The sequence below is a fragment of the Argentina silus genome, assembly GCF_951799395.1.
Source record: "Argentina silus genome assembly, chromosome: 17".
Taxonomy (NCBI): domain Eukaryota; kingdom Metazoa; phylum Chordata; class Actinopteri; order Argentiniformes; family Argentinidae; genus Argentina; species Argentina silus.
This window is the reverse complement of record NC_139671.1, coordinates 4,603,151-4,619,554: the sequence shown is the minus strand read 5'-3', so window position 1 is coordinate 4,619,554 and position 16,404 is coordinate 4,603,151. Positions and strand designations below refer to the sequence as shown.

General features: G+C 47.8%; 1 protein-coding gene across 1 annotated transcript in view; it reads left to right on the top strand.

The window, feature by feature from the left end:
- Positions 1-11,840: 11,840 nt before the first annotated feature.
- The window catches only part of xkr6b (XK, Kell blood group complex subunit-related family, member 6b), a gene marked incomplete at both ends in the record, with an annotated part of 56,957 nt that continues 52,393 nt past the window's right edge, over positions 11,841-16,404 (top strand). Inside the window, one exon of the mRNA XM_083688582.1 lies at positions 11,841-12,409. Coding sequence (XP_083544708.1) covers positions 11,841-12,409 — 569 coding nt within the window. The remainder of the gene's footprint in view (positions 12,410-16,404) is intronic.

Sequence of the window (16,404 nt, the reverse complement as noted above, 5' to 3'; positions counted from 1 at the left end):
TCTCCGTGGTGGGGAGACTGTGTTATTCTGTTCAGAAAGTTTACAATACACACTGTACTATTCAGATGATGTGAATTTGGATGGAAGAAGTTTATTAGAAATGCTGCCTACCAATTTGGTCAGTCTAACTATATATTTGTAACCGAGATATGTTAGATCAAAAAGAATTAGATATTTGGATCAAAGTTTATATTTCTCTTTGCATTTGCTCGCAGCTCCCTCCCCTCCGCCTGGGCCCCGGTCTCCAGACAGGTTTGAGAACCGAGCTGCAGTGATTGAGCTCTTGGAGGAGAAGGCACGTCAGAGTGCCAACATCCCCTCAGACCAGGAAGAAGAGGTCTATCCCATCCTCCTCAACTTCCTGAGGAGTCTGACTGATAAGTATGTTTAATGTCTCTCTGTGACGAGGTCACTTTTAGTCAGGGGACTGTGCTCAGGGGAGGCTGGTGGAGGTAGAAATCGGAGGACGAGCTCATTGTAATGCATGGAATGAAATGGAATGAGGAATGGTATCAAACACATTTCTACCTTTCTACCACATTTCTACCTCCACCAGCCGCCCCTGACTGTGCTGTATGTGCTGGACGTTGCTCTGATGTAACTGTTGAGTGTGTCTATGACAGTTAGTGGACATCATGTGGGTTGGGGTGCATCTTTTGTGTTTTCGCTACCGTTGGTATTGTGTTCTGTGTGTAGCTTTGTTGTTGGTGTTGTGTGCTGTGTGTAGGTAGCTTTGTTCTTTCTGTAGCCTGTCTTGTACATCTACTATGTCTGAAACACACAAAAAAACAGCTGAAAATGTTTCCTTGTTTCTTTTTCATTCAGACAATGGAGGGTGATCCGTAAGGGCATGAGAGACCCTGTAAGTTGTGGTTGTGTGTGATAATCAATCAATCAACCTTTATTTGTATCGCACATTTCATACACAAATGCAATACAATGCGCTTTATTATACATTTATTAACAGTCTGACCCTGTAAAATTTCCTGTAAATTTATAAAGAAATCTTTTCCTAATGTACCATACATCATGACTTCACTGATGTTGTGTTCTCCTTGTGGAACCGCAGACGACCAGGATGCAGCTGGGCCGACTGTGCCGCAGGGTGGTGAAGGTCATCTGTGAGACGGCCTTCCGGGTCTTCCTGCCGGCCCTGGTGCTCATCTTAGAGCAGAACGACAGCCAGGAGGAGGCTTCAGCCCCCGGGTTCGACCCAGAGCGCTCCTCCAGTACCAACCCCCAGGACCGGGAGGCTGGACCCACTCTTGTCTCCTCTTCCCAGGGGTAAGCTGTCAACCTGGGTTCATTTACACATCCTTATGTGTAAGGGGTCCAACTATTCTTTAGGGGGCTTAAGGTAGATATATTTGTTTCCATTTTTAAGGTGACCCATATTGAAATTTAAATTCTTATGATTTTTGTTTTTAGATTTAATCTGTAATAGGTAAATATATTTAGTGAATTTAAGCTACAATAATTGTGTGGCATAATGTTTCAGACATCAGACTGTAATGTTCATGTTTGTGTTTGTGTTTGTAGCTCCAAGACGTCCCTGCAGAGGGCGCCTGTAAGAGACCCCCTCAAGGTCTTCTTTGGGGTGACGGCGGACACCATATTCCAGGCCCTGGGTGACGACACAGCTTCCTCCCCAGAACTGACCAGAGCTCTGGTGGGAGAAACTCTCAGCCAGCTGAACTCCGCCTTCTCGGTGGTCGTGGCCTACACCCCCTCTGGAAGATCCTCTCCAGTGATGACCGAGAGGAAGAACGCCATGCCAGCCACCGAGGAGATGGTCCACGTGATCTCTGGCACTCTCCAGGCGTTTGGGGTCACCGGACAGGGTCCGTCAGCGCTGCCACCTCCGGAGAAGGTAAGTATGGAGGTAAGGGAAAAGATTCTTGCCCCGATGACGGGTGAGGTAATGACCGCCCTTGTTGAGACCATGGAGAGCTGCAAGGAGACACTGGGAGGTGGACAGGACGCAGCAGATATGCTCAGGGAGGTGGCACTGAAAATTCAGATGTTATCCCAAAGTGATGACGTAGATGGCTCATATCAGGGAGGCTCACATTCCTCAGAAGAGACCAGAATTACCCCCGGTGATTCTGGAGCCTCTGAGGCTATGGTGAGCCAGAATGACCTAGCCATCATCAGGAGTCGAGAGTTCCACAAAAAAGCCTCAAGGGCTGTCAGTGGAATTCTCCGGAGAAGTGGATCTTCTCAGAGCGGCTCTGTGCAGTCATCCCGGCCTGCCAGTGCTGCTCTAAGCCTAACCCACGTGCATGGCTGTCATGTCACCTCACCATCTGCCACGAATGCTTTCGACGCTGAGGCGAACAAGATCGTCGATACATTTGTGGCAGATGTGAAGGACGTAGCAGCACAGGCCGTGGAGGACAACATGGTGCAGGCTGGGGGCACAGGTCACGATGTTGCATCCTCCGTCGCCCGGCCCGGTGGATGTCCCAGCAGGAGGCAGAGGGTCTTCTCTGCCACGTTGAGGCTCTATAGCAACCTGCAGAGTAAAGTGGCAGAGTTCTTTAACATGGGCTCTGCCACCAGTGGAGCAGATTTGGTGACATCATCACCCCTCGAGGAGCCCCGGCAAGAAGTCAACTCTGAGGAGGTGGAGACCCTCTCTCTGAGCGAGTGTTCCCAGACGCTTAGAGCTGGATGTGACTCCCAGACCCACCTTGACGAGAGCACCACGGACGTCATTGGAGAGATACTGACTACAATTGAGTCAATGACAAAAGTGGAGTCTGAGTCCTCTATCGGGAGGAGGTCTTCTGAGGAATCCCTCGTGGCTGGCGTTTTTGTGGGGGATGTGCTGTCCCAGCTCAGGGTTTTCACACCCTCAAACAGCCCCTCCCCCTCAGAGGAAATGATAGCTTGTTCTCAATCCTCTGACAGATTGTCCCCCAAACTTAGTAAAAAGCTGAGTTTTACCAGCACCAAACGCCAAAGCAAAACCACTGCCCCCTCGATTCCGGCTATTGATAGACTCTGCAGTGAGGGGTTTAAAAGTAAGGCCACTAAGTCAGTGAGCGAGGTGCTTCTTAGATCTCTCAGAGATGTATCCGCTCATGTGTTCACTAATAGGTCTGAGCCGTCAATCTGTCTGCCCAGCCAGACCAGTCTGAGCTCCCTAGTTGTGGAACGTGAGGCCTCGGAAATCGTTGATACGTTCGCCTCTGATTTAAAGGCGGTTTCACAGTCAGCTTGGCCTGGTAAAAAGATCAAGTCTTTACCTGCCACTATCAGTCTCATGAAGAGACTACAGGATAAGCTTAGAGCGTTTTATGAGCGGGTTATGGCTCACGATCAGGTCCCACTTCAGGGAGAAGAGCCTCTGACGTCGGCTGAAGTTAATGCTGCCTCTGTTTTAAATTCGAATGGAAAGTCCCCTCAGTCTTGCATGAGCCAGCCTCTTCTATCAGGGGTGGGGTCAGGGGTCATGAGGGGTCAGGGGTCATCTGGAGCGCTGCTCCGTAAGGGTCGTAGCGAGCCTCTCAGAGGGTCCTCCCAGGTCAGTCAGGTGTTCCTGGACACCCAGACTAAAGAGGTCGTTCGCAGAATTGTGGTGTTGGCTAGGTCAGATGAATCAAAGGAGGAGGGGTCCTCCTCTGTGCCAATGACATGGTCAAATGAATCACTGGTGATTTCACGGTTTGTTGAGGGTATCATTGGCTGTCTAGAAGACATTTCCTCCTCAGAGTCGACGTCATTGGAGGGTGTGAATGTCACTCCAAATGAGGGAATTAGAGAGCTAACGTCAGATAGGTTTGAGAGGAGGGGAACTCGCGCTGTGAGGAAGGTCCTCATTAGGTCCTTAAGGTGCTTAGACTCTGAGTCCCTCACCAGTGGGTTCAGCTGCCCCCATTTGGACCTTTTACAAGGTTCCTCCACCACGTCCACTGCCAGTACGGACTCTGCAGCACTGGATATTTTTGGCACCATTGTTGATGGTGTAAAAGGCCTTTTCCAGAGAGGCGAGTCTTCGATCTCTGTTGGGCCCACAGACTCTGTCTTTCTGTTGGGCAGCGTTAGAGAGAGTGGCGTTAGTGTGTCTGAGATGGACATTTGGTCCACAGCACAAAGGTTATATAAGTGCCTGCAGCATAAGTTGAGTGAATTTTTGTCCAAGCAACTCCAGCCCAAAACCCAAGTAGCTATGTTGGCGCAGGCCAAGAAAAGTGTTAGCCAGATCCTGGGTGTAGTTCAGAATGAAATATCCAAGTCAGACCTGTTGAATAGGACAGGGGAGCTGTCTGGGTTGTATAGCTTGGTGGGCACTATGCTGGAGAACATAGAGAAGATTCACTGTGAAGACAGTGAACCTAGAACCACCTCCTCTATGTCCACATCCTCCTCTAAAACGTTGAGGTCGGAGACGACATTGGAAAACATGTCTTTCACACTCCCTGGGACCCCCTCTCCATCAGAGCTGCAAAAAGTCACAAGTTGCCCTATTGTGCGTAGCTCCACAATTGACATGAGCGATGATGATGATGATGAACAGAATGATTCTGTGCTGGAATCATCATTGGCTGGTATTAGGGACACCATGGCTGCCATTGTGGACACCATGTTTAATCCTGCAGAGCTGCAGCAGGACTCTTTCCCATCGTCTGACTTCACTGCCCCTCTGGGTAGACTGGAGGAGCTCCTGTCCCAAGGGAAGGTCCAGGCTCTGTCCCGTGACCTGGTCGACCAATTGAAGAGAAACCTTTCTCTGCGCCACGTGGGAGCTGGCAGAAGTCTCTCAGACTCTGTGCTGTTAAAATACACACAGAGAGGAAGAGTTACAAGGGGGCTCTGTCCCTCTGAGCTGATATATGCTTTCGCTGAGGAGTCAGTGAAGCGTCTGTTGGCTCTTCTCCTCATCCCTCCCACATCCTGGGGCTTGGATCAGGTGTCCAAGAGCAGCTCACAGACATACAACCAGACTGTGAACCTGTTCACTAGGGCCATGGTCCACCAAGTTATGGACACAGTCTCTCTGGAGTCAGAGTCGCCCGAGGAGCCAGGGAGAGTGACACCCCTGGGTGAGATGATTGACGGGTGTCAGACTGTCAAATGTTCCCCCAGCCCCACCCTCTTTGGTACCGGTGGGTGCCTGAGTAGCGTGAAGGTTGAAGGTTGTCGATCTTTAGCATCAGGGTCAGTGACGATGTGTGTATTGCCGACTGGGTCTGAGGGTGAGGCTGAGAAGGCCCAGGCTGAGCCCAAAGAAAAGAGGAGGTCCAGGTTCCTCAGATTCCTCCCTAAACTCAGCCAGCTTAAGGCCAGCTTCAAGGTAAACCAGATTTTACTATACTATACATTCCATTCCAAGTTTGACTTCTCTTTATTATGACTGTTAAATGTTATCTGCCATCTTTATACACAATCTCACAATATATCTTTATACACAATCTCACAATATATAACAATATTTTAGGAGTTATGGTATCTTACCAATTCCATTTATTACAGATAGGCCTATCATCGACATGCTATTTTGTTTTGTAATACTTGTTTCTTTCACAGCGCTCCAACAAAAGCAACAAGAATGACAGCCAGGCCCCAGAGGCAGCACAGGAGCCAAATGTTGAACGCTGCATCCGTAAGTCCACTGACAGGACGATCCTTCTGCTACAGGGTTGATTATAGGGTTGATATGAGTTCAACTGCATGAATCAGCTAATAAACAATATTACTACACGCTATCAATCCACTATGAGACAAAATGTAATCCTTGTAAAACATGAATCATGTGTAAAGTCAATGTCATCTCCCTCTCTCCCCTCCCCTCTCTCTCTCCCCTCCCCTCTCTCTCTCCCCTCCCCTCTCACCTCCCCTCCCCTCTATCTCTCCCCTCCCCTCTCTCTCTCTCCCCTCCCCTCTCACCTCCCCTCCCCTCCCTCTCTCCCCTCCCCTCTCTCTCTCCCCTCCCCTCTCTCTCTCCCCTCCCCTCTCTCTCTCCCCTCCCCTCTCACCTCCCCTCCCCTCTATCTCTCCCCTCCCCTCTCTCTCTCTCCCCTCCCCTCTCACCTCCCCTCCCCTCCCTCTCTCCCCTCCCCTCTCTCTCTCCCCTCCCCTCTCTCTCTCCCCTCCCCTCTCTCTCTCCCGTGTGTCTCTAGCGGCCCTCTTCAGGAGGATGGCGTCCGCCGTCAACAAGGGCTTGTGTAACCCCTTCAAGAAGACCTCCAGGAAGACCCAGAAGCCCACCTAAATCATTCACTAAATGTGTTTGTGTTGCATTCAATCTTTTGTATCTCTTGTCTTTTCTTATTTCACACAATTTGCATAATAAATACCCCTACATTTACAGCTTAAAGCCACCAGAGGGTGCTACCACTACATCACTTGTGTGGATCTATGCATTTAGGGTGAAATATTTGAGCACTTACCATTACTCACTAGTAGGTGGCAGTAGATCTATTCTGCCCCTGCTACAGTGAGCCTTTCACACACTAACATAACACTGGTATACATGTCTGAACCACAGCCAAGTAGCTTGTTTATCTCCATGCCTCATGTCACGCATGAGGTAACATTAACATGGAACAGTCTAAAGAGCATAGGACCCTGACAGGCCAAGATAACACACTGTAAGAATAAAAGGTTAATGAGGAAATGCATGAGGAGAGTATGCAATGTATGAGAACATAACACAAAAAAATGGTTAGTCACTAAATAAATGTCTCCAGCAATCCAATAACCCAATAGGCCTAAATCAGAGGTAACTCACACTACTAAGTTTGGTTATGTCAACTATACTGTTTGTTAGAGAAATCTAACATACAGTATAGTTGGAATAGTCAATATAATGATGATTTTAGGCGAGGACATATCGTACACATAGTTTACAGCATGTTTTGTTCTGTATGTCATGTTGGATGTCTACCTTCAACCTCACATTCAACCTTGAAAGTGTCCTCTACTCCCTGGGAAGGCCTGCTCTCACACGAGACAGCACTTTGTCTTCCCTCCAGCCTACTGACATGACTCACTCCTGTAGATTCTTCCTCTACCTCATCACTCCTGTAGATTCTTCCTCTACCTCATCACTCCTGTAGATTCTTCCTCTACCTCATCACTCCTCACAAACCACGCAGGTCAGCTCCGAGTCCTGACACATGTCATCTGAAGACTCCCTACTTGTACCATCACATCTCTGTATCTCTGATCTAGGGTCGCACCTTCCCTAATTACCCCATGTCATCTGAAGACTCCCTACTTGTACCATCACATCTCTGTATCTCTGGTCTAGGGTCGCACCTTCCCTAATTACCCCATGTCATCTGAAGACTCCCTACTTGTACCATCACATCTCTGTATCTCTGATCTAGGGTCGCACCTTCCCTAATTACCCCATGTCATCTGAAGACTCCCTACTTGTACCATCACATCTCTGTATCTCTGATCTAGGGTCGCACCTTCCCTAATTACCCCATGTCATCTGAAGACTCCCTACTTGTACCATCACATCTCTGTATCTCTGATCTAGGGTCGCACCTTCCCTAATTACCCCATGTCATCTGAAGACTCCCTACTTGTACCATCACATCTCTGTATCTCTGATCTAGGGTTGCACCTTCCCTAATTACCCCATGTCATCTGAAGACTCCCTACTTGTACCATCACATCTCTGTATCTCTGATCTAGGGTCGCACCTTCCCTAATTACCCCATGTCATCCCATCCCTCAGGTTCTCTCTGGCTCACAATGGCGGCTTGCATCAGATTCAAGATCATGGTTTTCTTTATATAGGGCAGTTGGAGGAACTGCTCCTCCCTGTATGCAATGAAATAAAGTTAAAATTGCATTGTACGCAGTCAGTGCTATTGTGCCCTGTGGTGCTGCAAACTTGTTTTAAATTCATCGCACACTGTTTAAAAAGTTCGAACCTCACTTTATCCTCCAAACACAACTGTTTAATCTGTTCTGCTGATGGGGTTAACCATTCATACGGGAGGTGTTCAGGTCTCACCACAACTGGAAACATGTAGTCAACGGCAGCACAAGGCCACAGAGGTTAGGGTTAGGGTTAGGGTTAGGGTTAGGGTTAGGCCACAGAGACGTGTGAATACTGCTGTGGTTTTAACACAACACATTTTCTTGTGTTCGATGACGCAAAGCACCTCAATTCAAAAAGATTGTCTGGCAACAAGTGCATTCTTAGGTGTCTCAGAGCATAAAGTCCTATTAACATTCTCCCACTAGTTTTCAAGTTCCTTGAGAAATTAGAGTCAGATAACCTTGAGAGAAATAGAAATATATTTAAGGGCTGTATACTGTAGGTCTGATACTGGTATTTAGGTGACTGGACAAGATTCTATTTCTCTCAATGTTATCTGACTTTACAGCCTTTACAAAGTTAACTGAATTTCTCTCTCTATATATATAGGGATGTGTCTGCCAAACTTCAACAATTGGAATTTTTTTTGGAGTGGATGCTGATATTTGGGAATCAGATAATATTTCTATATTTCTATCCTTACCTTTTTTTGCTTAATTATGAAACAAAAAATTCATTCTCTGTGTGTTCGAATTTTGACTTTTGAATTTAGCGGCCCTTAGTGTATTACACATGGAAAGCAGTTTTAGAAAGGGAACACTGGGTGGTGCCAATGAGTTATGGATTAAAAAGGGGTTTATTGAGCTCTCGGCCCTGTCCAGAAACGTCCCCTCACCCCTTCACCATAAACATCTATAGGTTCGATAGGTATGAGCAAGTTGACAGATTCCACATAGCCTATCAGAGGGCATGGTGGATTTACTACCATCTTGCTCATACCTATCAAATCCTTTCAGATCTACAAGTCTCTAGGGAGTAGGAAGCTAGGGGTAGTTTCTGGACAGGAATAGCAGATGATAAGTCATCAAGGCCCATATTTGAGCATTTCCATTATAGTGTTGAGCATAGCAATGTTGTCACTTTATTTCAAAGTACATGAGGTACAATAATTCAAGCCAAGCCATATCCCATGACATCATATATATTTCACCATTACCTGCCTAAACCACTTGAGCCTATCCATCCACTTACATCTACCAACAACCGCAGTGTCAGGGAGGACATGCCACCCCTTATTATCAAACAGCATCACCACTCTCACAGGTGCGTATCCACAAATCATTGGCATTTCAACCGGGGCATATGTTCATTCAATTGGCTGTGTTCTACATATGCCTCCTTTCTCTCTGACTGACGCCACATCAAGGTCCACCTCTCGTCCAAACAAAACCGTACACCTTGAATGTGAGAATCCCCGTAGATGTGAAGGGGGAAAACACTTTAGATGAGACGCAGAGCAGATGGCTTGGCTGAGACCGCGGCCGGCTTGTTTAGTCGTTCATAGACACGTCTGCATCGGCCGTGTGATGTATGAGAAATCACCCCGGTATTTGCTACAGTTGCAGGCTGTCTCTGCTCTGCGATGGATGGGACACTCACAGCCTTGCCAGCCCACATCACACGGAGAGGGGAGTCTCCGGTGGGTTGGTACCATGGAGATGGCAGCGATCAGTTGAATATGAAACTCAGCGCTGCATTACAAACCAAATAACTGTCCTTCATCAGACAAAAAGCTGCTTTGCTGTTGCTTTGTTCCCTCGTTGGCAAAGGGGGACGGTGTGAACAAAAAGGGCTTTCAAAGCAAATCTTCACATCATGGTTATAGCTCAAGACATGTTTTATTCAACAGAATGACAGATATTAGGAAATGATTCACAGTCATGAATGCTTGGAAAAATATGGATGGGTCCTCTGACAGCATATTAGAAATGCATGTGTCATCACACAGTGCGGTTCCGTACACCACATTCTTTCGGTCTAAGCTGAGTGTTCTACAGAATTTGCTCTAAAATAGCTCTGTAATCCCTGATCGGTTTAACAAACAAAATGGGTCCAGAGAACGTCAGTCCAACACTATCATCTGGTTCAGAATAGTGACATCAGGACCCACTCTCAGTCATCCTTGGGCTGTTCGGGTACACTTCGTGTGCTGACACGCCTATTTGCCCCAGCTGCAGTCCTGGAAAGATTTCTCTACTCTTCTCTCCTGGCGGGAAAACCGAGAGAGCGTGGGCTCCCCCGGGATTCGTCACCGATTACATCCAATGCATTATTTAGTGCACGCTACATGTGTGCTGCAATGAACCTCCCGCGCCAAAGGAATATGCTACTCTATTTGCCTTCATCAAACTTTCATGTGGTTTGTGGTGGGGAGAAAAAAAAGAATACTCCTCTGGCTTAAAGCGGATGTTCTGAACGTGCAGCATTGCAGAGATGGTTCAGTTTGAGTGCAAAAAAGACGTTCCACCTTACAGATGTGTGTTTTGCTAGCAGATACTTACCCAAATAAGGAACCCTGAATTTGGGGGCCTCCGTGCCAACCTTGCTGGGGAGCCTCGTGATTTAGCGCTACGCCAGAAACAAACCCAAGATCTTATCTTAGGTGCACTACTTTTTTGCTTTGAAAACACAATATGCATGTTTTGAATCACTTTCTTCTAAAAGTGTATATCATAGCCTAGGATTTACATTGATAATCAGCCCACTATATACAATAGCCTATCCTAAACCAAAGCCACTAGTGCGTAACCCTATCAATATTAAGTTTACCTTAATCTATATGCATGAGTGAGTAAGTAATTGATTAATTGATTGAGTGATTAACAGCTTTGAGACTAGCGATCTTATCTGTTTACCTAGGCTACCAAAGATCTGTAATTATGAATTAGAGATTGTAGAGCAAGTGTGTGTTTTGGCGAATAAATTAGAGGGGGCGTTGTACTCCCACAAGCCTACATCTCGTCAGTTAACTGGAACTCTAAAGGCTTAGATCCCTCAGCATCATGCTAGGGTTAAAGTCAGTTACCTGGAACTCCGTAGTAAAGGCTTAGATACCTCAGCATCATGCCGGGGTTAAAGCCTTCATGTAACCTAAAGGAGTGTGTTAGTTGAGGAGATGATGGTGGTGCTATGTAACATTATTGTTGCAATGCGCTAATCCTGGTCATTCCTCCCCGGTGACGCTGCAGGTGTTGATGACTACAGCTATTTGTGTTATGTTGAGGAAATGTCTCCAGTCTCCAATGGATGCATCTGTACAGCGTTTGATTGAATCCACCTCAACGAATCATACAATCAACATGACAAAACCGACTGTGCATTGAGGATATTTAGATGTATTCACAGGCCACACTCGCCATCTGAATCCCACGATTTGTCATTGTGTGTGAAACAGGGAAGGGTTAAAATACCCACAGCATTACATCATGCAGCCCTCTTCCATATTTGGGGCTTCAAACGAGACACTAGGTGGCAACCACGTTGAGCAGAGAGATAGGGAGAGAATGAGAGAGAGAGAGAGAGAGAGAGAGAGAGAGAGAGCGAGAGAGCGGGGGGATGAATTACGTCGTCGTGGGACAGTGAGTGAGGAGAGACGGTCTGCTCATGGCATTTCAGCCTTGCAGCTGGAGAGAGAGAGCTGCGGAAAAGGAAAACGTCGGATGTTTGACAGGGCTATAGATTAAGCACAGGTAGCTAATGAATGCATCAACCTATTCGGATACATGATTTAAAAAAACTTGCATTTGAACCTGTGGATTAACCCATTGTAGCCAGGTAGAAAGGACAAGGGGAAAAGCTGCAGCGGGGATACAGAGAAGATGGGCTGCGTCTGTGACGACACCGGGGCGCAATCTGGGGACCAACTGGGCGACATCGCCGCACTGCCACCCCGGTTTTAGATGGCTCCCACATTTGGGGTGCACTCGGATAACAGGTGTCAGGGAAGTGTCGTCACGAACCCCGGAAGCCGGAGGTGGGAGCTTCAGAGAGCAAGATGGCAGCGAAATCCGATGGTCGGGGGGTCGTCACCGGTTTCGCCCAGCTGCACAACCTGGACGAGGTGGTGGGGACCGGCGAGGTCTACCCGAGGGAGGGCAGCTCCTTCCACATCTGCCACTGCTGCAACACCTCGTCGTGCTACTGGGGCTGCCGGAGCGCCTGCCTGCATTACCTCCGGGGGAAGGGGAAGGAGAGAGATGCGGGGCGTCCGCCGCAGGAGGAGCGCCTCTGGTTGGACTGCCTGTGGATCGTCCTGGCGCTCTTCATCTTTTTTTGGGACGTGGGGACTGACTTGTGGTTGGCCATTGACTACTACCACAAGCAGGACTACCTCTGGTCCGGACTGACCCTGTTCTTCGTGCTCGTCCCCTCGGTTCTGGTCCAGATCCTGAGCTTCAGGTGGTTCGTGCAGGATTACACCGGGGGCGGACTGGGCTCCGTGGAGGGGTTGAGTAGCCGGAGAGCCACGGCGGGCTTGAGCGCGCAGAGAGACAGGTGCTGTCTACTCTCCGTATGGGTCTGGCAGACAGTCATCCACATCTTTCAGATGGGACAAGTATGGAGGTAAGCCAAACAGGGATCTAGTCATTAGAAAGCTTCTAAAACCTAAGCGCAGTCTTGCTCCCCCCCCCCCCCCCCCCCCATTCCCTATGAAACCCATCCACTACCCCTGTCTCCTCGCCTGTTCCTCACTGTCACCTGATATAACCCGGGGTACATGACTTGGGTTATGAGTACTACACGACAGAAGTGAATTTGTCCGGTTTGTATATTTATAAACAGCCACTGCTTTCACCAGTCCAGTACCCCTGTATGTTCTGTTTAGTTTTTCACAATATATTGTTGTTTTGTTTGCTTGGCCGTTTCCTCACAGCCGTGACTAAAGCTGATGAGAGGACACATTGGCACCCAGTCGCACACGTCATCACCGCTCAATAGCCCTTTCATGCGCACAATTGATGGCACCTCTATTGCGAGTGTCTCTGCGCCATTGCGCTGCTGTACGGGGAAGGAATTAGGCTTTTTTTTGTTCAAAGAGCCAGGTAGTAGAGAGAGAGAGAGAGAGAGAGAGAGAAAGAGAGAGAGAGAGAGAGAAAGAGAGAGAGAGAGAGAGAGAGAGTTAGATAGATAGATAGATAGATAGATAGATAGATAGATAGATAGATAGATAGATAGATGGATGGAGTCAGGCGCGATGTACACAGTGCATGTGAGGATTCGGGCGTCTAGGTTCACCCTCCCGCACGAAAATACTCAACTCTGCAACCAGCGGCTAGACGAGCATCTGTTTTCACGGGTACCGCGTCCCAAAAAACGACATTTCACCTCACAGACATGATGTCATCGATTCCTTTGCGACGCTTGTCTCTAAGATGTATCTGTAACATTTGGTTGTATGAGACAACTAAAAATGCTGCGCCGTAAGACCGTGGGCATCTGTCTACTCTACTCAAGGTCTACGTGCGCGTAATTTGTGTTGCGCCGACGTGACATGCAGTGGATAGTATTGTAAAATGTGACACTGCTGCTGTACTCATGGTGCTGGCGCACACGGCCAAGCCGTTCGATGTATTTGTCGGAGGTTCTCAGCAGTGAGTTGTTTTTTTTGGTGCAGACAGACGCAGTGCCTGACATTTAATGGGAAATGTAACGCATGACGGCTGTTTCTGTGGAGGCTGCAAGCAGAATTTGGCTACTCGTTGAGTCTGGTTGGAAGGTGTCATTTCTACCCTAATGTTCGGATGTTTGGCATTCTGATGCGGTCTTTATGCTCCAGTGTTGTAAACATGCATTTGACATGGCCCGCGTTCAACGTGACTGTTTCACATTGTGTGTGTGTGTGTGTGTGTGTGTGTGTCTGTGTCTGTGTCTGTGTGTGTGTGTGTGTGAATTTAGAATTAAGAGTCAGTCTGAGCATTTTACAGCTGGCTGCCTGCCTCTCTCATCAAGTCAAATGGGTTATTTTTTTTAAAAAACCGTTTGATGTACTTCATGTTTAATTCAAGAGTACATCCCTACCAAATCCCAAATAACCCATCTGCTGGCACTGAAAGAGTAAAATCAAAACAAAAAACCCCACTCTACACACGATCACAAAGACTGACTCCACACGATACAGTGTTTGCCACTAGCAGGGGAAGTATGTATTATTTTATTCATATCAAATGACCACATCAAATTCTCCTTTTCTGCCAGCTGATTTATGCAATGCAGCTACCCATTGACTCCCGAAGCACTGGGTTGAAAAGAACCCCTTTCTCTCTTACAAGCTAATGTTGGCTTTCACATGAGGCTCTCCCCCTCCAAGGCATCATTCTTTCACTGTAACTACCCCTACTCTGCATTGATCACCCAGAGCCTTTTAGGCTGCACCTGAAGGCTGTCATCTCTGCTGCTGCAGTCGCATAGCCCGTAGGTTTATTTACTCCAGCATGCTCAATCAATTATTGAGCCATCGGCTACGTTGGTTGAGATGGAGGGGCTTGTGCGTGGACGGTCGAAGGCACTGGTAGGTGCTACCCTGGCATCCTCCCCTCCCCTCTCATCACCATCCCCTTTCCTTCATCTGCACTGATTGAAAAATAAGTAGATATTCACCCCTCATATAGGTATTCACTCTAGATAATTAAATTCACAGTTGGTGTCGGCCATGTTGCCATCCCCTAACCTGTGACTCGAGACCAGCGCAGATGAAGGAGAGGAGAAGGAGACGAGCAGAGGAAGCTGCTCTGGACCATTGAGGTGCAACCCCCCTTTAGAACCCGAGGAAGCATCATGTCAAGGCATGCGTGTTGTGACAGCTCATGGCCTGAGGGGAAAGATCATTGTTAGGGTGGCGCCTCTCTTTGGACATGAACCGCTGGCCCTGCTCTAGCTTAAGGTCAAAGGTTGAAGCTGGTCTTGCCAGCTTAGCCAGAGTTCACGACCTCAAGACTTGAGCGATACACTGGACATTGAGGTGATTACCACTGCAAGAGGCCATTTTGCAATAGCGAGTCTGAACACACACACACACACACACACACACACACACACACACACTGGACACATTTTCATGGAACAGTACGCAATTCTATTTTTAACTTCTGTTTCAATTAGGGTTCTTCCTCACTGAACACCTGAAGAAGACAGAGCCTGCTTAGTTTGCAGTTAGCTAGTCAGATTATGTGCAGAGGAGGATTCCCGGCTGTAATCCATGGCTCCTCTATTGGTCTTCCCAGATTCATTCATGGCTGCTCTGCCTCTTTCGTAAGTCACTGCTTGCTGGTGTCTCCTTGAGCTAAGCAATCCCCCCCCCCCCCCCCCCCCCACACACACACCTTTCCCCCACAGCCCCCCCCCCCCCCCCAGTCTCCTGGAGTTAAGATGGACAGCTTAATCAGTGTAAGCCCGAATCAGTGTCTGACTGAACAAGCGCCGCATCCATCTCCACCCCCGAGGAAATCCATTTGAAAGTTTTGGGAAGTCACCCCCCACCCCCCCGCCTCTCCCCCGCCTCTCCCCCCCTTCTATCACTTTCTGGGTCTTTGTTTCCCCTCTTGTTCTCACAGTTGCGCACTCGCACACACACACACACACACACACACACACACACACACACACACACACACACATACCATAGTGGAAGTTCAGGCACTGGAGTTGAGCTCCCTGCGTATTGGGAGGCTGTCCGGGGCTGAAATGCTTCTGGTGGTTTATGTACGCCTCCCTCATTCTCACAGTTGCATATTCACATTCCCACACACACACATACGCACCTGACATACAAGTGCACACACACACACACACACACACACACACACACACACAGAGATTGAGTGGGTGATCAGGCCTGGGAAGTATCCTTTGTACAAATTGGGTGCTGTCCAGTGCTTAAATGCGTTTATGGTCTTATGTGGGCTTATGTGGGCCTCTGAGGTAAGTTCGTTTGTAAATTAAACACAGTAGATCATAGATACCATTCATTCATAAACATGTAAGGAAATCAAAGATGTGATTACAACACATCTTGATTTGCAACTGCATGAATGAATGAAGATACTGCAACACCTTTTATAGTAGGTGATGTTAGTATGGCCCATAGTAACTTCTCTTGTGATGGTATTAGATACTAGAGCCTACCTCTCTTGTTGCTCCTCTCATTCTGAAAGCGGGGCTCTTTGCACTGGAGCTGACTGGTGCTGAAACATTCATTTGGGCCTCTGAGGTCAGTTCAGCTCTGTTTTTGATTTCTTATCATAGATGCCTTTCATTATGCCTTTCAACATGCAAGCCAGAATGTTAACACATAGCATCTTTAGTTGCGGGTGTATCAAACCAATTTGCAACACCTTATATCGTACGAGGTGTATGGTGGTATGCAGGGTCTACACTGTGCACTCATCGGCCACTTTATTAGGTACACCTTGCTAGTACCGGGTTGCACCCCCTTTTGCCTTCAGAACTGCCTTAATTCTTTGTGGCATAGATTCAACAAGGTGCTGGAAACATTCCTCAGAGATTTTAGTCCATATTGACATGATAGCGTCATTGCTGCAGATTTGTTGGCCATGATCCAT